The following is a 19,776-nucleotide window of genomic DNA, read 5'->3' on the forward strand; positions in this document are numbered from 1 at the left end:
GTGACGACCTTATCTTCGTCCTTCTGCTCCCACCACTACCATGTCTATCCACGCCGTGCGGAAAGAGCAGTGCCACCTTGCTTGGGATAACAGGTCTTCATTCAAACATTCTTTCCCTCTCTCACTGCTCATTGTCTCTCCAGCATCCCCCCCATTCTCCGAGTTCAGTCAGGCCAAATCGTCACCTTCGACTGCCTCGATGCGTCAAATGGACAGATAACACCCTCCAGCACCGTGCAGACCATAAACTCTCTCGTATTCTCTCAGCTCGATCAAGTCAATGGACCCATCTACATCGACGACGCCAAACCAGGTGACACGCTCCAAATTGATGTCCTCAGCGTCAAGCCAGCGGAGTGGGGCTGGACGGCATGCATCCCAGGCTTCGGACTACTTGCTGACGAGTTTACCGAACCAGCTCTGAAGATATGGAAGCTAGAGGCCCTCGATAAGCTTGAAACAAGTGGCGCTTTTGCTTGGTTTGACGAGCAGAAGACCATCAAGATCCCCTTGCGGCCATTTGCAGGCGAGATGGGCGTCGCTCCTGGGAAACCTGGCGCGTTTTCGACTATCCCACCGTATGCTACGGGAGGAAATATCGATACTAAGCACCTCAGTGCCGGAGCGACACTTTTTCTGCCCGTTGAGGTGGAAGGAGCGTTGTTTTCTATCGGAGTAAGTACAATTCGTCCTTCATTTTTCGAAAAAAGCTTTGTAATTCGTATCTAGGACGGGCATGCAGCCCAAGGAGATGGAGAGGTTTGTGGCACTGCTATCGAGACGCCAATGAAGGTCTCTGTTCGTCTCACTGTGCGGAAAGATAGGCCATACACCAAAACCCCGCACTTCAAAACCGCATCAAGTATTCCCAATCAAGAGTCTTATTATACCACAACAGGAGTGGACTCAGACATGCGCGAAGCGACACGATCTGCGGTGCGGAGCATGGTCGATTTTCTTGTTTTTGAGCACAGGCTGTCTCGAGTCGAAGCCTACATGCTGTGCAGCGTTGTCGGGGATTTACGGTTGCATGAAGTAGTGAGTCACAGGTCACTCTTGAAAACTCTCATGCTGAACCCATATTGCAGGTGGACATGCCCAACTTCGTGGTTGGAATGATGATGCCCCAGTCGGTGTCCGTCTAATGGTTATGGCTCTCGCACAAGTAAATGACTGATAGTCTTCCAGATTGACGTAGATATATACTGTAGTTAACAATAACCTGTTCACAAGGGGAAGTATGCACGCATGTTGTTGCATTCGGATATTTGAAGCTGGTACACGCCCCAGCCCCAGAAGCAAGGCGCAAGAATAATAACCTTGTCGCCATTCTTCATGATCACGTTACCGCTGCGTGAGACATTTGTCGTGACAAAAAGCCAGTCAAGCAGATAGGCACTTGTGCTGTACGAGTCACGGCCCATTGATGGGCCGGCCCCAAAACGGCCCAGTGACAAAAAAGTTGCCTTCGGGCAAAATCCAATGCGCCCTCAGGGACGAAATATCGTGCCCGAGGGCAATATTTTATGCTCCCTCAGGCATTCAATTTCATGCCTGGAGGCACAATTTCTGTTCCCTCAGGTGCAAGTGCATTGAACCTACAGTACATTATGTTTTGCCCCTTCAGTGTAAGTTCTGGTCACTGTAGGACAGCTCATTCTTGTTCCTGCAGTGAGTTTTGTTCTTTCCCTTCAGTAGCAAATAAAAATGCCCTCAGGCCTATCATTACTTGAAGAAACTGAGATGAATTCAAGTTACTTGTAATATAAAAAAAAGCTACAGTTCAAAATCCTGAAGCAAAGCACTATAGGCAAGTCACCAAATAACAGAGAAACAGCATTAAAACCAACAAGAGCAAGATGCTATAGGATAGGTATAAATGGTTTGTACTTTGGCCTTACTGATGTATATGATGATCTAAGAAATCCAAGCTGTAATTAATTGAGGACATTTTTAACCAGTCTGATACAACTGAATGAATTATCCCTTCATGAGATACATTGTGTTATGAGCAGAGAGTGGCTTAAATGAGTTGAAATGACATGTTATTTAAATTGCCTTTTTTGGAACACATCACCATCCCCAGAGGTACTTATACGATGAAAATGCCTATAGTCAAGTTTTTTTATCCTTCAGGCACAATTATAAGTCCCTTCAGGTATAAATTGCAAGATGCCTTCAGGCAAGAATGAATGATGCCTATAGGCATGAATATTGAGACCTCAGGTGCAAATTTAAGTGCCTTCAGGTACGAATATAGGCACCTTCAGTCACAAATCAAATGTCCCTTCAGGCAAAATCAAAAAAGGGGCCGTTTTGGGGCCATTCGCCCGATTTGGACGGCCGTTTGTACAGCACTGGGTTTGGTCTCCAGTCAAGGGAAGCGCTGGAACGGAGCTCCCTGGTTTGAAGTGCTAAAAAACGGTCAAGCACAGCGCCACTGCTTGCTTGGTCACCGTAAAATTTACGGTGTCTCCGAATAACCAACAGTTTGTCGAAGATATTCTTAACGCTCTCATTCCCAAGGATGTTGTGCGAAAGTCCAATTTAAGTACCAGTAAGTAACGTAGTAACAAGGAATGTGTTATCAATTTTGAATCGGGGTTTAAGCCTGGGTACGCTTCCACTTCTGGTTCGGGTTGGAGCCAGACTTGTCGCATTCCCAGATTTGGAGCTGTAGATACAGATTGAGTGAGATGGGCAAAGAAAGAGGAAACGGGGGGACGCACAACGTTGCCGTTAGCGCTCTTGCCGTCAGTGAGGTCAACGCAGAAGCCGGTTCCCTCCCACCTCGAGTTGGCCAGAGGGGAGCGAGGTGAAGTGCTGGTTGGTAGGGCGGGGCAGGCAAGCCTGGGTGGTGAGCTTGACGCCGTTGGCGCGGTTGCTGCCGGGCACGGTCAGGCACTTGCCGTCCAGAGTCGAGATGAGGCCGGTGGTAGGAACGGAGGGAACGCTCCAGGTAGTGTTGCCCTTGGGGAAAGTTGCCTGGAAGTTGTCGCAGTTGGCAATGGCAACGGGCGCATCGAAGTTGTTGGACGACGCGGTCACGCAGAAGGGTCCGCCAGCAGCATTGCCAGAGGGGGAAAGATGTACGTGGTCGAATTTGTCGCCATCGCGGCCAGTCCACGACTGGTTGGGGCCACCAGAGCAGGACCAGATCTAAGTACAGGTCATCAGCAAAACGTCACTTTCGCAAACCGTCGATATCCTTACTTGGAGAGGTGTGCCGTCAGTGATCTTGCCATCACGAAGGTCAAGACACTTGTTGGTGGTGCCCCAGCGGAAAGAGGAGTCGGTGTTGGCGACCCACTGTTGGTTGGGGTTGGCGTTGCTCTTGTCGCAAGTCCAGATTTGCACCGAGGTTCCGTCCTTGTTGGCGCCATCCTGGACATCAAGACACTATTGATTCCCTCAGTAGCCAATCAGATAGTGTAGAGCAAGTCAATCGCACCTTGTCGCCAAACACCTTGATTTGTTGCGGGGCGGAGGCTTGCCCGGTGGCGAACGCGACTTGCCAGTCGTAGACGGCGCCGTCGCCGCTGTTTTGGTTGCAGTCGTGTATGGTAACAGCGGCCCCGTCAGCATTGTCTTTCACGGAGACACATCCTTGGATGCCAGCGGCGGTGACTATAATTGACACGGCGATTAGATTAGTTGGACAACGAAACCCGAATGCGCACAAGCGGGGTTCGCGCTTTGGATCCGCGTGGCAGAGGTGGCGATGGCCAGAGACAAGAGAGTGACGAGCGTTTGGGAAAGCATTATAGGCAAAGAAGGAAAGGGGAATAGGGAGATGGATTTCAGCCCCCACTTCCCCCAGTTTATAACGCCGAACACATGTCCTGGACGGCTTGAAAACTCCGGTTGTCAGCCTTCGTTGAACGCCGTGTGCCCGGCTTGGGTGTGTTTGGAGTCGATCCCGGCAATCTCTCCAATGGGAAAGTTGGGAAAAAGTTACATAACGGGAAAAAATAAAAATGGGAACATGATTCAGAAGTCACGAGGAGTTGCGGTGACATGTGGTTTGATCTAGTCTGATGCTCAGGTACTTGCCTATACCTTGCCTTTCTCTTTGCTAACTGTAGACGTTCCAGTTTCTGAGTCATTCATGTACAACTTGCTACTGGCCTGCACAGGCAGACTTGGCTGAGCCTTTCCGCCGGATCAAGCGGCAGCCTTGGCACCATTGATTTGCTGTCGATCTCTCATGGAAGCAATCTGTCAAAATCGGTCAAAGTCAGCGGCTGCGTCAACTCGTGTGAACTTACTTGGCTGGATCTATTCTGAGTAAGCATCACTTTGTTCGACATGACACTTACTTGGGTGCCGAACACGCCGTTTGTGAGGTCCTGGCAATGGCATCGCGCCAGTCCACTCAATCGATCCATGAACATCTGGTTTGTGTTGCATGTCCAGAGTTACAGCTTCACGCCATTTGTCTTGGCGCCATTCGAACGTCGAGGCATATAAGTATATATTTATCGTCGTACGTGGAGATGGTCCCGGGAGACTGAAGAAGCCCATGTCGAGTTGGCACGTGGGAATTTGAATGTCAATGCGGCTTGGATTCGGTTGTTGGTTGCGAACGAGGTCAGCACAACCTTCGCCCATTCTCGTCCGCCCATACGGTCCACACATTTGTCTGTTCCCGCCCACTGGAAGGTCCTGTCAGTTCGGGAAGTGAACAACTGGTTTTAGTTGCGATTTGACGTGTCACAACTCACAAGCCCAGATCTGGAGCCGTTCCGTTCGCATTCAGACCATCCTTGACTTGGGAGACTTGTGGGAGACACTATGGAGGATTGTAAGTATGCATATAAATCAGTTGCGAGAAGGAAAAAAACCTTGTCGCCGAAACTCTTCAGTTGTTGAGGACCGACCAATCTTAACATGAGGTCTTGACTCAGGACTGGTGTAATTGTAGATGACAACTGGTGTTCGACTTGACAGACATGCAGCCCTGCCCTGCATTGTACTTAGACTTTGTAGCATCTCAGTCAGCGCAGGCAAACGGCTAGAGTAATCAAACCGCATGAGTCGGAAGGACTTGGAAAGGGGACTGACGACGCGAGCACGAGGTGCCGCCTTTTATAATCCCTCGCGATGTCAGCACGGACCCGCCTGGCGGAAGTGCATGGGGGCACTTATAGCGCATATTTTTTGAAGTGTGGCGGCTGAGTGTAAATCGGCTTAAATGACCCGCTCTCAGAGACAACTCAGAGAGAGCGAATCCTTGGACTGGTGTTGATGACCTTGGGTCCATGTAAATTTAGCGATCGGTCTGGCAGTACAGATGTGGTAAGATAATCCACTTTCGCAACGGCGAGTTCAAGCTTTGTGAGGCAAGCATCGGTATTGTGCAGTATTGTGCTCACGGCAGGTAGCGATAGCTAAAAGATTTCCGAAATAGCCCAATCTTGATTGAAGTTAGTCTTCGATGCATCGCAGTCCCAAAGTTGGATCTATGAAGCTTTAATTAGACAAATATCGGGAGGGGAAGTGGTATTACTTGCCTGGGTACCATTGGCGCTGACGCCGTTTGTGAGGTCCAAACATTTGCCGGTGCCGGTCCACTCTATTTGACCGCGATGGTTGGTGAACATCTGGTTGGTGTTGCTAGCCGCGCATGTCCAAAGCTGGAGCTTCACGCCATTTGCCTTGGAGCCATTCGGAACGTCGAGGCATTTGTTGTTGAACGTGGAGATGGTACCGGAGAGAGGCGCAACTGGAGCGCCCCATGTCGAGTTGGCACCAGGGAATGCTGCTTGGATCTGACTGTCGAGGCCGCACGAAGTCAGCACGACGCTGGCCCCATTGCTATTCGATGTGCCGACAATGCAGAACGGAGTGTTGTCATTGGGGGAATTATCACCACCATAAATATGGGCGCTGCTGCGCAAGGGCCTCAGTCGCTATGTCAGGGAAAGGCCGTGGAACAAGACTTACACAGTCTGGTATGGGTTGCGCTCGCCTTGCCACTGTTGATTCGGATTGCCATTATGATCACACGTCCAGATTTGCAAAGGTGTATTGTCCGTGATTGCCCCGCCTTTGAGGTCCACACATTTGTCTGTTCCCACCCACTGGAAGGTCTGGTCAGTTCGGGAAGTGAACAACTGGTTTTGGTTGCGATTCGATGTGTCGCAGGTCCAAATTTGGAGAGATGTTCCGTCCGCGTTCAAACCATCCTTGACGTCGAGACACTGAATTATCGCATGAATGGCCCCGCTGAGGGAAGAGGAGAAGTTTACCTTGTCGCCGAAGATCTTGAGTTGCTGGGGGCCAACATCGTAACGATTATAAAACGCGACAGTCCAGTCTTGCAACGTGACGTCTTGATTGTTACAGTTGTGAATAACAACTTGACTCCCGTCCGCATTCGACTTGGTAGACATACATCCCTGGAGCCCTGCGTCAAAAACTACCAGTGGGGCCATGATTAGATTATGGATGCTAATGAAAGAAAACTCACACGCAGGATTACCACTTTGGATTTGGACAGCAGATGCAGAGATGACGAAGGAGAAGAGAGCGAGTGTGAGCATTGTGGTATGAAGCAAAGAAGGGGAGTTGAATGAGAAGGGAGATGCCTCCTAACTCCGTATTAATAGCTTTCGTAGCGCGGCGAACACGGGGACGCGGCCGGGGCAATTCAGTGTTGGTCGGCCATTTCTCAAGAGAGACGAGGATCGGCAGGGAGCCTGGGAGCAAATGCGGTTCAAACAAGCCGTCCTCGGAATAAATCTGGAATGAAATGAAGAGCGTTTGAATGTGGCCTGCTTAAAAACATATGAATGACCGCCGCGCGCACAGATTTACTGTCAGTTGGATCTTGTTGGTGCTTTGTGTGACGCTCCTTCGGGTTGACGACCTTCATGCAACCAGCGTTCGACATTCAGTATGTGACTGGATCGATTCACAATCATTGTTACTTCCCACTAGCTTCATCGGCCCATTTACGTCAACGACATCATGATCACGCAAGAACACCCTTCAGCACCCCAAGAATCGTGTCCACCTCCTCCAACGTGTTATAATGGACCAAAGAGATCCGCACAACACCATTTTCTTTGTCAACAGGAGGGGGGAGGCGTGTCGCGAGGTCATATGCATAGAAATGACCATAACGGATGCCAATCTATGTTTACGAGGATCAGCGATTGCGACGATTATGAAGAGGACCAACCCCGCCGTGTTCATCGAAAACTCGAACAACATCTCGACTGTTGAGCGGTCTATCACCAGCGACGACAAACGAGACAGTTGGAAGTCTGTTGACGCTAGGCTCCTCAATACCGACCACGAAGACACCGCGTTTCACCTGTTCTGGCGCGGTAAGGAAGGTAAGAAGTTTTGTCGCCAGTTGAGTTTCGTGTGCCGCAATAGCCGCAAAAGTGGCGTCGAGATCGTTGGCGGGAGTGAGTGAAAGCAGATAAGGAACGACTGCGGTTGTCGAGTAGACAATCTCATAACCCGGTCCGCCAGGTTGGAGTTTGTAGGAGGGAGTGTATACGAAATCAGTGGGACTGGGACTGGGCCAATCCCACTGATCCTGCCCAGTCCCACTGATTCATGTCCCATCAGTGGGATTCGTGCAGTCAAATGTGACACATGCACGAGTCCCACTGATCAACGGGATTGTCGCGGGTCTACCAGTTGCGGCGCCGGCCGCGGCGGCCGGGGTTTTCCACCCCGGACCCCGACCAGGGCCTTGCCCTGGACCCACCCTGCCGGGGGCTTCGCTCGCCGCGGGGCCCGCTGCGCGGAGCATTGTCCCCCCCTTCTTCCCCTTTTCCGCCGTTCCCGGGTTCAACCATCTGGTTCCACACTGGGTTGCGGCGCCGGCCGCGACGGCCGGGGTTTTCCACCCCGGACCCCGACCAGGGCTTCGCCCCGGACCCCACGCTGCCGCGGGCTGCCGCTCGCCGCGGAGGCCTGCTGCGCAGCGCTTTGCTTGATCTCCGGCGTCACGCGGTGTCAAGGCCAAAGGCATCAATCCCACTGATCAGATGGTAAGCGAGCCTGATCAGTGGGACTGGGCCTGATCAGTGGGAGTGATGCGGACTTGACCAGTCCCACTCCCACTGATTTCGTTATCCCTCTGTAGGAGGGGGGGTAGAATGGAGATGAACCAGGGGCAATGAAGTGGTGAACAATGGACGTGACGGAGGAAGCGAGGGCCGAGCTTCGGATGTAGAGGGCAGAAATGTGCGGCGCGTAGAGTTTGTAAAACGAAAAGACACAGAAGTCCTGGATGACAGTCAGACGAGTGGTATTGTTGAAGTAGTTAACCCACAATATCCCAAGCTTTCACGTCCATCCGGCGATGTGGTGCGTAAGCAACACAGTCAATTGAAACCTCTACTTTCTTCGCGCCTTTCGCAGCGGCATCTGCTCTGAGGGCCCTGGTAATCTCTTGGACTGGCACAACCGATCCAAGCAAATTCGAGGTCGCAGTAAATGCCACGATCCGTGTTTTGGCGGTGATCAAGGGCAACAAGTCTTCCACTTTGAGGGAGAATGAATAGGGATTATTGGGGTGGGTTGGCGTGGAATGCCAGTATTTGACCACGGCTCCACGTCGTGCTGCAAGTTTCTTCCAGGGGCCGCAATTAGCTATCGAGGTTAGTGGCAAGAAAACAAAAAATGTGAATTAGGACAAACCTTCGTGCTCCCCAGTGACGATAAACTCGTCTCCAGGCTGGATATCAGGCTCCAGTCCTCTGGCCAGATTCTCCAGATTGCTTGTCGAGCTGGGTCCAAAGGCAATTTCGCTGTTGCTCTCGGCATTGAACAGCTTCCTCGCTTCCTCTGCCGCGCTCTCCACCCGCGCCGTGCTCACAGCCGAGACGCTGTAGTCGGCTCCCAGTTGGGCATTGGTGTTGGTGAGATAGTCGACGATGAGATCGATGGCGGACTGGGTAACTTGGCTGCCGCCCGGCGTTGTCGGCGAAGATGAAGCCAGCTTTGAGTGCTGGAAACTGCGAGCGAGCAAAGTCGACGTCGAGGATATGGGGGGCCGCCATCGAAGCGATGTGAAAATCGATTCCGGCACGGGTTGCGATAACCCGGGGACTCGGATGGCCAATGGGACCATTCGCTTTTTATGGACGGCTTTTGCGGGGCACGAGCGAAGTAATAGGGAACACGGCTTGATCATGCTCGCTGCAAGTGAAAGAGTTGGTCACAGTGACTCCGCAACTTGAACAAAAGCTTCCCCACTTGAATGCACGGGGAAAACCCACTCGTTGCATCTCGACCCTATTGCGGCCAATCGCTACTATCTTGGTTGTCGACTCCAGATTCACCTTTTGACAGAACAAAACAAGTAGACCCTTGGTCATATACCGGGCCAAGCGATTCAGTTATCGCCTTCCAGAATTAACGTTGGCTTTGCCAAGACCCAACAATCCAAGCTTTGCAAAGAACCAAAGCATGAAATCAACTGTAAGAGCTACTGTAATACAGTGTCGGTCCGCGTTCAAGTTCTCACCGTGTCATTCCATATCTATTGAGATTAACCGATACATGGACTGGATTACCAGAATCTACAAGAGGTGAGTGATCGGGAGATCGGGCACATTGGATCTGCCATCACAGCGACCCCCCCCAGATTAGGAAGTCACTCCGGTAGTGTAGTCACAAGTAGTAACGTAGCGTCTGCCACTCAATTGTCTTGCACGCAACTTGCACTGTAGGGCAGATTTGTCACTAACCACCTTCCAGGTCTTCACTTTCCATGCCTGTAGCTCTTTCAAACACGACACTCTGCTACCAACATAGGGAACTCCAGTTGGAATAAGGAAAATATGAACCTAAGCAACACTAAAACACTGTGTATATGCCAATTAGTTTCCATACTCATTTCTTTAGATGAGCAGCTCAATATACCTCTTGAGACGCTCTCTCGAGGTGTTCCGTCGCCCACACTCGTTCACGTGTGATGGAGCCGGATGGGGAATCTGTCAGTGTCAGCCGTGAGACCAGGGAGGCTCGACCGCCCGATCACCCACCTCTTGAGAATCTATTCTTAACTCCTCCGCAACACGGTATGCCAGAGCAAGTTCGGCTGGGAACAGGTAAGGCAACGTCTGAAGGGAAAGGAGCCGCAACTCACTCGCGAAGAACAAGAAGTGCGGCCCCTTGCTTCCGACATCCTCTCCTCTCCCAACTGCAGCTCGGCCAACACCAAGCTCAGTTGAACGGTCGCGCGCGCGCCGACCTCTGACCAATCTCGGCCACAACTTTGACCGGCCTCGGCGTGCAACGCGCTGAAGAACGTTGCTCGCGCCAGAGGTCAGTGCTGTCCGTAAGGTCAAGAATGTACTGAGAAAATGTCAGGATCACAAACTCTGGCCGAGTAGCACTCACTTGCTGGGCCAGGAACAACGACAGCGGGTTCCACTCCAATGCCGCCTCCGAACTAGTCAACGCGGCGCCTCAGCAAGATACCCAGCATGTCAACACGGCGACTCACCTTTGCAACTCCGAACGAGCCGATGCACAAGGCGAATATATCGCTGGGACAGGTTTGGGGAAGGAAGAAATAAGTACCGGCTACTCTTCGGCGCGCACGTGCATGACACGGGCCGGCCGATCGATCGCCGATCGATCACGAGCCCAGAGCCAACCACCACCAACGCCCGACGGGGCGCGCGTTCGGGGGACAACGAGATACCTACCCAGCGTGATTTACTGCGGCGACAACTGCTCAGCACAACATCGAGACAACAGCGAACAGTAACTCACCAACTGAAGACGATGTCAACAACCAAGATGACGACAGTGGCTATCTCAGCTGGGCTCGGTACTGGCCGTACTGCAGACTATGCCCTCGACAACGAAGGCTTGGCGCTGACTCAAATGGCTATGTTGCATCCACACCGACTCAAGAGTCTATCGTGACAAACGACACAACCGCCCCGCTGCCAACGCGGAGAGCCCTGGAACCGAAAGCTCTTTCCTTCCAGATGGCAACTCGGCACAGACTGCGAAGATGAGCTAGGGAGCAGCAGCGGGCAACAACGACTCACCAATAACTTCCGGCTTTAACGCGGCCAACGCGGAGCCGCCCAAGTCGTACCCAGCATCCTCTTCCTCTCCCAGCGGCAATTCGGCACAGAAGCACAAGGGTAGCATGAGCAATACGACACGACTCACTTTGCGCAACACCATCTTACGCTTCCGACACTGTCAACCGCGATGCTCACCGTTTAGGCAACAGCGACAACCCCAGAGCTGACCCGACTCACCTTTGCCGTCCATCGCAACCACAAACACCACCTCGCCGATATCAACGCCGTCCATGGTCGCAGAGAGGTTGGGCTGGAAAAATAAGTGTTGGGGAACAGCGGCAGCAAGATGACGACTCACCGATAACCTTCGGCCAGAGCCGGCCAAGTCCCGCCCCCTCTTCTAACGGCAACTCGAGGTTTAACCTCGTCAAGTCCTCCGACTGCGGCTGCAAGCTGTACGGCCACGACTTGAAGTTAGGCGCGCTACCTCCACAACGCCAACTTGTTCCCTCCGCACTGACCCGCAGCCAGTTTTGGCAACAACTCTCACCGCGCTCCTCATCCAACCCACTGTTCGCGCAAGGACTGCCGTACCGAGACATCCCAGTCAAGAAATCTGTGATGAAGACATCAATGACCTGGTGGTCCGCGGAAGGGAATTCGAGACAGCGCTGGCGAGTTGTTTCGCGTCGTTCTTGCCGTACCTGGAGTTGAGGGAGTGGACCAAAGTCCCAACAACTTGAATGGCAAGGGCTCGTGATCGAGGCGACTGTAATGCGGTAAGTCACTGTTTGCAGGAAAGGAAATGGTAACAAACTCACCAAGGTCTAAGACGTCGCATTCCACTTCCAGAACAACGGTGTTGTCGCTGAAGACCCCGGCGTTGGTGCCTACAACCACTTGATATCAACGGGCTGAACGGTAAGCAAGACAACAATATCAAGAGAAGACCACTCACCTTTACAACTATTAACAATGCCTCGGCGATACACAAGCCTCAAACAGAACACTGTAACGGGTCAGAAGCCGAGGACGAAGCAGCGACAACTCACCTGCCGACAACGACAAGCCCGGCGAGCGTGGTGGGCAAGGACAGCGAGCTCGGCTGGGGAGAGGACGACGATGGCGACATCAGAGCAAGGAGAAAAGTGGGGGGAGAGGAAAGGGAGGAATGATGGAACTGTCGGATTGGGGGCTGGGTTTTATACCCAGTGCCCGTCGGCGCTCGGCGCACGCGAGTTACGATATGTCAGGGGGAACGCTTGCCGGATAGACGCGTCGCTGACAGCGGGACCTGGGCGATCTCGCCACTGCCGGTAAACCGTGGAATCCGGTTTAGAGTGGATTCTGGGTGTATATTGGGCAGTTAGCGTGTATAGATGGGTTGAATATAATCTTAATGTGTGGTCAGAAAACCTTTCAGTGTGAGATACCACACTGTAAGAGACCAAAACATGAAAAAGTAAGTTGCGAGGTTGGAAGGAAAATACGGGATACTCAGCGAGCGGAGCGCCCATATTGCAAGCGAGTGACACAAGGGGTGATGGTGCCGTGATACCAGCATGTTTCATGTTAAAATCGCGACTTCGCCGCTGAGAAACGCGGAACTTTGGGGTGTTGTATGAAATTTCGGCGGAGTAAAGGATTCCTTGGGGAATCTGGAGCGGCGAAGTGGATGGTAGGGATTGTCACGTGAACTGATGAAATTTCGGAGGTAATCGGCCCATCCCCTGGCTCAGAATCTCAGGAATCAGCGAAATAACACACCTGAGGAAGATCATATATTCGAGTGCTCTTTCCCTACCGCCAAAAGCTTGGGTCGAAGGAGCGATTACGTAATCACGTCCTCCTAAAATTTGAGCCAAATCGGAGCATTTCTAGCTATATAACAGCGGCTGATTTGAGAATTTCCCTTTTTGGCGGCAGGCGGTAGCATGCGATAAGGTCACGTGACCGGCTTCCGGACCTCCGACAAAGCCTTATGAAACATTTTGACAGCTGCCCGACTGTGACGGTGAATCGGAAATTGCCATTTCCCCAGCATTTTAAGGACATCTTTCTTTTAATTTTTCTTCTTTCTCACTAGCTTTTGTTATGAAGTCTCTTACAATAATGCCTTCTAACTATGTTAGATTTCTAATAGTATCCTTTTCAAGACAATATGTAGCAAAAGTTCCCACTTACTTTTTATCAGGACTATCATTAAGTCTGGTTCTCTATACATATTTGAGATTCATTACGGGCAGTTTAGCCCAGTTCTTGACCCATTTTAGATGACATCTTTAGTTTGGACCTATAATCCAAATGCTAGCTTCCATTCAAATCTTATCTACTGTTTAGTGTGACCATTCACATCAGGTTTTGCACAAAAACAGCGACCCGGAGCTGGACTTTTTTGTGAGAAATCAGGTGCCAAAAATGGGCACCCAATTTCTGACAAATCAACGTCGCAGATCCGATGTCCGAATTACCAAATAAGGTAATTTTGACGTCACATGCTCCACAATCAAGGCCTTTGATTCATCAGAAATTTAGGGCACTGATTTAGGCCCCGATCTCTGCTATATAAGTTCAGCTTTGGGTGACCGTTTTGGCGCAAAACCCTGATGGGATTACTAACTCCAAAGACTGTTTTGGCTGGCACACATAGTGATGGCCAGGTTTGGTCCGGGTTTTTGGTTCAAACCTAAGCTTAACTGGACCAAACTTAACCGGACTGAACTGAGGTTCAGTGTTCACGTTCAGCCAAAGACATTTCCAAATAGAACCAGGGCTTAGGTTCGACCACATTTGGCCATTTTGCCCCAAAAAGGCTGGTTCAGGATCAGTTCAAACTGGGGTTCAGCATTCAGGTTCACCAAATCTGTGTTTTGAACCAAACTAGCAGTCTGGTGGTCAGCCAAATTAGGCCAAGACCTGGACTGAACTGGACTTGGCCATCACTAGACACATAAATGTAAAGTTTTTTATTTGATTTTTGTGTCAAATCAATCTACTCCAATCACCGCCTCTTTAGACTGCTGATGGCACAGTCCATGCACCTGTCAGTGGTTAAGAAGTGCAATATGTTGGAGCAGTTGACCATTCCAATTGTTGACCGTGCAATGGATCTAATGATCTAATGTGACTACTGTGACCCAACATAATGCTGAACTAGGCCACTGATCTCCCATCACAAAGCAAAGTTTTTATTTGATTTTTACCTACTTTTTATTGGGCTTATATATAAGTCTGGCTTTGGCTCAACCTTCTAATTTCACTAAAAACTCATGGTTTGATAGTGTAAACTTGGGTAAGAAAGTTTTTTATTTGATTTTTACCCACTTTTTATTGGCGGCAGATTTGTCAGCCCAAACACCAAAACTTAATTTTACCCACTTTTCATTTTCCTGAAAGTTGATTAGGCTCAAATAGCAAGGAATTACCATTTTCGGAAGCAATAAGTAGTAAATCTGTATATCATTTTGGCACATTTGCCACGCTAACTACCAAACTAAGACTAGCACAAAATATGCTGAATTGAGACAGATTTGATTTTTACCCACTTTTTACTTTCTGTTTATTTACTTAGTATAAATGTTCTAATCAGGCCCAAAATTACCATTCTGGGAGAGGAATTCCCATTTTGGGAAGTGACAAGTTCCAAAATCTGTCAAACCTTCAAGAACCCCCAACATCAAACTTTGGTCCAGACCCATATTCACATTGGGGTTTTGGTGAAAAAGAAGAGCAGCTCAAAGCTAGACTTATTTGTGGAATGCACATAATTTCCAAGTTATGTGCAGTATGGAAATCCGCAGCCTTGATTTAAATCCAATCAGCTAACCACATTCAGCACCAGCTTTCCCACAAAACAGTCCTGCTGCGCAAATCCCTAATGTGACTTGATTTTTACCTTGTTAACACCACATTTTGTTTAATTGCTATCTGATTTTCCAGAGGATAGGCCTCCTCATCAGGTCCGGAAATTGCTATTTTGGGAAGTGTTTAGCACAAACATCAGAAATACTTTCTGTTAGACACAGTGATTTTACCCACTTTTTAGTCTGGAGTATTGCTGAAACCCTACATCTGAACTGAGAGCAACAGACCACTAATATTTGATTTTTTTTTACCCACTTAACATTGGAACTTACAATTTTCCCCAAGTGCGTGCAGATGACCACATCGGGAGTTGAACTCAAGACTCACATGAAACACTATATAACATAACAGGGTAAGGTCCGATCAGATATTCCGAGAGGGGTGACGCCAGGGAGGGGTCACATCACATCCAGTCTCTCTTTCTGCCTTTTTCCCTCGTCGTTGTGGTGGTGAGTGCTGTTGCTCTGTGTTAAGCTGCTGGCTGACTCGGACCAGCAAACAGCAGTATTACCTCAGACAAGGAGGCCTGCAGCTCGTTCACTCAACAATGCTGTTACTTATTCACTCTGAAGATGCTGTGTCGCAATGTCCCTCCTCCAGTGAGTGCTTATGTCATTATTTTTTTTTGTTGTCCGCGCTGCCTTTACCTTCGGGAGGGGAAACCTTGGCCCAGCACTGAAGAAAGTGCAGAATGGGGTTGTCTACCCCGGAGCACGCGTTCGTTAAGCCTAATTAACGCGTTTTTGGGTACATCTCACTTTTTCTCCAGCCAAAACTATTGCAAAATTGATAAAATCGCGCAAGTCCAAAATTAAACGCGACGCACGTGACCGCGTCGACTTGGCGTGTGAGGCGAGAGACGTGGCGGGGACGCCAGAGCCGTGGGCGCCGCGCCGCACGCACAAAAAGGGCACATATATATTCAAGTATATCAAGTATATACAGCGTGTAAACAAAGAGGGCAGAAATGTAAAACGAAAAGACACAGAAGTCCTGGATGACAGTCAGACGAGTGGTATTGTTGAAGTAGTTAACCCACAATATCCCAAGCTTTCACGTCCATCCGGCGATGTGGTGCGTAAGCAACACAGTCAATTGAAACCTCTACTTTCTTGCGCCTTTCGCAGCGGCATCTGCTCTGAGGGCCCTGGTAATCTCTTGGACTGGCACAACCGATCCAAGCAAATTCGAGGTCGCAGTAAATGCCACGATCCGTGTTTTGGCGGTGATCAAGGGCAACAAGTCTTCCACTTTGAGGGAGAATGAATAGGGATTATTGGGGTGGGTTGGCGTGGAATGCCAGTATTTGACCACGGCTCCACGTCGTGCTGCAAGTTTCTTCCAGGGGCCGCAATTAGCTATCGAGGTTAGTGGCAAGAAAACAAAAAATGTGAATTAGGACAAACCTTCGTGCTCCCCAGTGACGATAAACTCGTCTCCAGGCTGGATATCAGGCTCCAGTCCTCTGGCCAGATTCTCCAGATTGCTTGTCGAGCTGGGTCCAAAGGCAATTTCGCTGTTGCTCTCGGCATTGAACAGCTTCCTCGCTTCCTCTGCCGCGCTCTCCACCCGCTTCGTGCTCACAGCCGAGACGCTGTAGTCGGCTCCCAGTTGGGCATTGGTGTTGGTGAGATAGTCGACGATGAGATCGATGGCGGACTGGGTAACTTGGCTGCCGCCGGCGTTGTCGGCGAAGATGAAGCCAGCTTTGAGTGCTGGAAACTGCGAGCGAGCAAAGTCGACGTCGAGGATATGGGGGGCCGCCATCGAAGCGATGTGAAAATCGATTCCGGCACGGGTTGCGATAACCCGGGGACTCGGATGGCCAATGGGACCATTCGCTTTTTATGGACGGCTTTTGCAGGGGCACGAGCGAAGTAATAGGGAACACGGCTTGATCATGCTCGCTGCAAGTGAAAGAGTTGGTCACAGTGACTCCATAACTTGAACAAAAGCTTCCCCACTTGAATGCACGGGGAAAACCCACTCGTTGCATCTCGACCCTATTGCGGCCAATCGCTACTATCTTGGTTGTCGACTCCAGATTCACCTTTTGACAGAACAAAACAAGTAGACCCTTGGTCATATACCGGGCCAAGCGATTCAGTTATCGCCTTCCAGAATTAACGTTGGCTTTGCCAAGACCCAACAATCCAAGCTTTGCAAAGAACCAAAGCATGAAATCAACTGTAAGAGCTACTGTAATACAGTGTCGGTCCGCGTTCAAGTTCTCACCGTGTCATTCCATATCTATTGAGATTAACCGATACATGGACTGGATTACCAGAATCTACAAGAGGTGAGTGATCGGGAGATCGGGCACATTGGATCTGCCATCACAGCGACCCCCCCCCCCCAGATTAGGAAGTCACTCCGGTAGTGTAGTCACAAGTAGTAACGTAGCGTCTGCCACTCAATTGTCTTGCACGCAACTTGCACTGTAGGGCAGATTTGTCACTAACCACCTTCCAGGTCTTCACTTTCCATGCCTGTAGCTCTTTCAAACACGACACTCTGCTACCAACATAGGGAACTCCAGTTGGAATAAGGAAAATATGAACCTAAGCAACACTAAAACACTGTGTATATGCCAATTAGTTTCCATACTCATTTCTTTAGATGAGCAGCTCAATATACCTCTTGAGACGCTCTCTCGAGGTGTTCCGTCGCCCACACTCGTTCACGTGTGATGGAGCCGGATGGGGAATCTGTCAGTGTCAGCCGTGAGACCAGGGAGGCTCGACCGCCCGATCACCCACCTCTTGAGAATCTATTCTTAACTCCTCCGCAACACGGTATGCCAGAGCAAGTTCGGCTGGGAACAGGTAAGGCAACGTCTGAAGGGAAAGGAGCCGCAACTCACTCGCGAAGAACAAGAAGTGCGGCCCCTTGCTTCCGACATCCTCTCCTCTCCCAACTGCAGCTCGGCCAACACCAAGCTCAGTTGAACGGTCCGCGCGCGCCGACCTCTGACCAATCTCGGCCACAACTTTGACCGGCCTCGGCGTGCAACGCGCTGAAGAACGTTGCTCGCGCCAGAGGTCAGTGCTGTCCGTAAGGTCAAGAATGTACTGAGAAAATGTCAGGATCACAAACTCTGGCCGAGTAGCACTCACTTGCTGGGCCAGGAACAACGACAGCGGGTTCCACTCCAATGCCGCCTCCGAACTAGTCAACGCGGCGCCTCAGCAAGATACCCAGCATGTCAACACGGCGACTCACCTTTGCAACTCCGAACGAGCCGATGCACAAGGCGAATATATCGCTGGGACAGGTTTGGGGAAGGAAGAAATAAGTACCGGCTACTCTTCGGCGCGCACGTGCATGACACGGGCCGGCCGATCGATCGCCGATCGATCACGAGCCCAGAGCCAACCACCACCAACGCCCGACGGGGCGCGCGTTCGGGGGACAACGAGATACCTACCCAGCGTGATTTACTGCGGCGACAACTGCTCAGCACAACATCGAGACAACAGCGAACAGTAACTCACCAACTGAAGACGATGTCAACAACCAAGATGACGACAGTGGCTATCTCAGCTGGGCTCGGTACTGGCCGTACTGCAGACTATGCCCTCGACAACGAAGGCTTGGCGCTGACTCAAATGGCTATGTTGCATCCACACCGACTCAAGAGTCTATCGTGACAAACGACACAACCGCCCCGCTGCCAACGCGGAGAGCCCTGGAACCGAAAGCTCTTTCCTTCCAGATGGCAACTCGGCACAGACTGCGAAGATGAGCTAGGGAGCAGCAGCGGGCAACAACGACTCACCAATAACTTCCGGCTTTAACGCGGCCAACGCGGAGCCGCCCAAGTCGTACCCAGCATCCTCTTCCTCTCCCAGCGGCAATTCGGCACAGAAGCACAAGGGTAGCATGAGCAATACGACACGACTCACTTTGCGCAACACCATCTTACGCTTCCGACACTGTCAACCGCGATGCTCACCGTTTAGGCAACAGCGACAACCCCAGAGCTGACCCGACTCACCTTTGCCGTCCATCGCAACCACAAACACCACCTCGCCGATATCAACGCCGTCCATGGTCGCAGAGAGGTTGGGCTGGAAAAATAAGTGTTGGGGAACAGCGGCAGCAAGATGACGACTCACCGATAACCTTCGGCCAGAGCCGGCCAAGTCCCGCCCCCTCTTCTAACGGCAACTCGAGGTTTAACCTCGTCAAGTCCTCCGACTGCGGCTGCAAGCTGTACGGCCACGACTTGAAGTTAGGCGCGCTACCTCCACAACGCCAACTTGTTCCCTCCGCACTGACCCGCAGCCAGTTTTGGCAACAACTCTCACCGCGCTCCTCATCCAACCCACTGTTCGCGCAAGGACTGCCGTACCGAGACATCCCAGTCAAGAAATCTGTGATGAAGACATCAATGACCTGGTGGTCCGCGGAAGGGAATTCGAGACAGCGCTGGCGAGTTGTTTCGCGTCGTTCTTGCCGTACCTGGAGTTGAGGGAGTGGACCAAAGTCCCAACAACTTGAATGGCAAGGGCTCGTGATCGAGGCGACTGTAATGCGGTAAGTCACTGTTTGCAGGAAAGGAAATGGTAACAAACTCACCAAGGTCTAAGACGTCGCATTCCACTTCCAGAACAACGGTGTTGTCGCTGAAGACCCCGGCGTTGGTGCCTACAACCACTTGATATCAACGGGCTGAACGGTAAGCAAGACAACAATATCAAGAGAAGACCACTCACCTTTACAACTATTAACAATGCCTCGGCGATACACAAGCCTCAAACAGAACACTGTAACGGGTCAGAAGCCGAGGACGAAGCAGCGACAACTCACCTGCCGACAACGACAAGCCCGGCGAGCGTGGTGGGCAAGGACAGCGAGCTCGGCTGGGGAGAGGACGACGATGGCGACATCAGAG

The 19,776-nt window shown here is 51.0% G+C and overlaps 5 protein-coding genes across 5 annotated transcripts; 1 reads left to right on the forward strand and 4 right to left on the reverse strand.

The window, feature by feature from the left end:
* Positions 1-40: 40 nt before the first annotated feature.
* Positions 41-1,198, forward strand: MIND_00975100 (uncharacterized protein; the record flags this gene model as incomplete). The annotated part of the gene is made up of 5 exons (XM_037366362.1): positions 41-93; positions 144-675; positions 730-1,038; positions 1,089-1,135; positions 1,189-1,198. 5 exons carry the CDS (start codon positions 41-43, stop codon positions 1,196-1,198), a joined length of 951 nt encoding a protein of 316 aa, XP_037217774.1.
* A 1,407-nt stretch (positions 1,199-2,605) lies between these two features.
* Positions 2,606-3,762, reverse strand: MIND_00975200 (uncharacterized protein; the record flags this gene model as incomplete). Its single annotated transcript, XM_037366363.1, has 6 exons — positions 2,606-2,674; positions 2,730-2,747; positions 2,791-3,159; positions 3,214-3,399; positions 3,452-3,627; positions 3,681-3,762. 6 exons carry the CDS (start codon positions 3,760-3,762, stop codon positions 2,606-2,608), a joined length of 900 nt encoding a protein of 299 aa, XP_037217775.1.
* A 1,628-nt stretch (positions 3,763-5,390) lies between these two features.
* MIND_00975300 (uncharacterized protein) lies at positions 5,391-6,545 on the reverse strand (the record flags this gene model as incomplete). Its single annotated transcript, XM_037366364.1, has 5 exons — positions 5,391-5,462; positions 5,514-5,892; positions 5,947-6,203; positions 6,252-6,421; positions 6,473-6,545. The coding sequence occupies 5 exons, from the start codon at positions 6,543-6,545 to the stop codon at positions 5,391-5,393; spliced, it is 951 nt and encodes a 316-aa protein (XP_037217776.1).
* A 431-nt stretch (positions 6,546-6,976) lies between these two features.
* Positions 6,977-9,160, reverse strand: MIND_00975400 (Aminotran-5 domain-containing protein; the record flags this gene model as incomplete). Its single annotated transcript, XM_037366365.1, has 5 exons — positions 6,977-7,138; positions 7,187-7,443; positions 8,133-8,250; positions 8,297-8,616; positions 8,665-9,160. The coding sequence occupies 5 exons, from the start codon at positions 9,158-9,160 to the stop codon at positions 6,977-6,979; spliced, it is 1,353 nt and encodes a 450-aa protein (XP_037217777.1).
* A 6,823-nt stretch (positions 9,161-15,983) lies between these two features.
* On the reverse strand, positions 15,984-16,646 carry MIND_00975500 (Aminotran-5 domain-containing protein; the record flags this gene model as incomplete). The annotated part of the gene is made up of 2 exons (XM_037366366.1): positions 15,984-16,237; positions 16,286-16,646. The coding sequence occupies 2 exons, from the start codon at positions 16,644-16,646 to the stop codon at positions 15,984-15,986; spliced, it is 615 nt and encodes a 204-aa protein (XP_037217778.1).
* Positions 16,647-19,776: the final 3,130 nt, after the last annotated feature.

Source organism: Mycena indigotica (assembly GCF_014461135.1).
Source record: "Mycena indigotica strain 171206Taipei chromosome Unknown Mind.scaff0008, whole genome shotgun sequence".
Lineage (NCBI taxonomy): Eukaryota > Fungi > Basidiomycota > Agaricomycetes > Agaricales > Mycenaceae > Mycena > Mycena indigotica.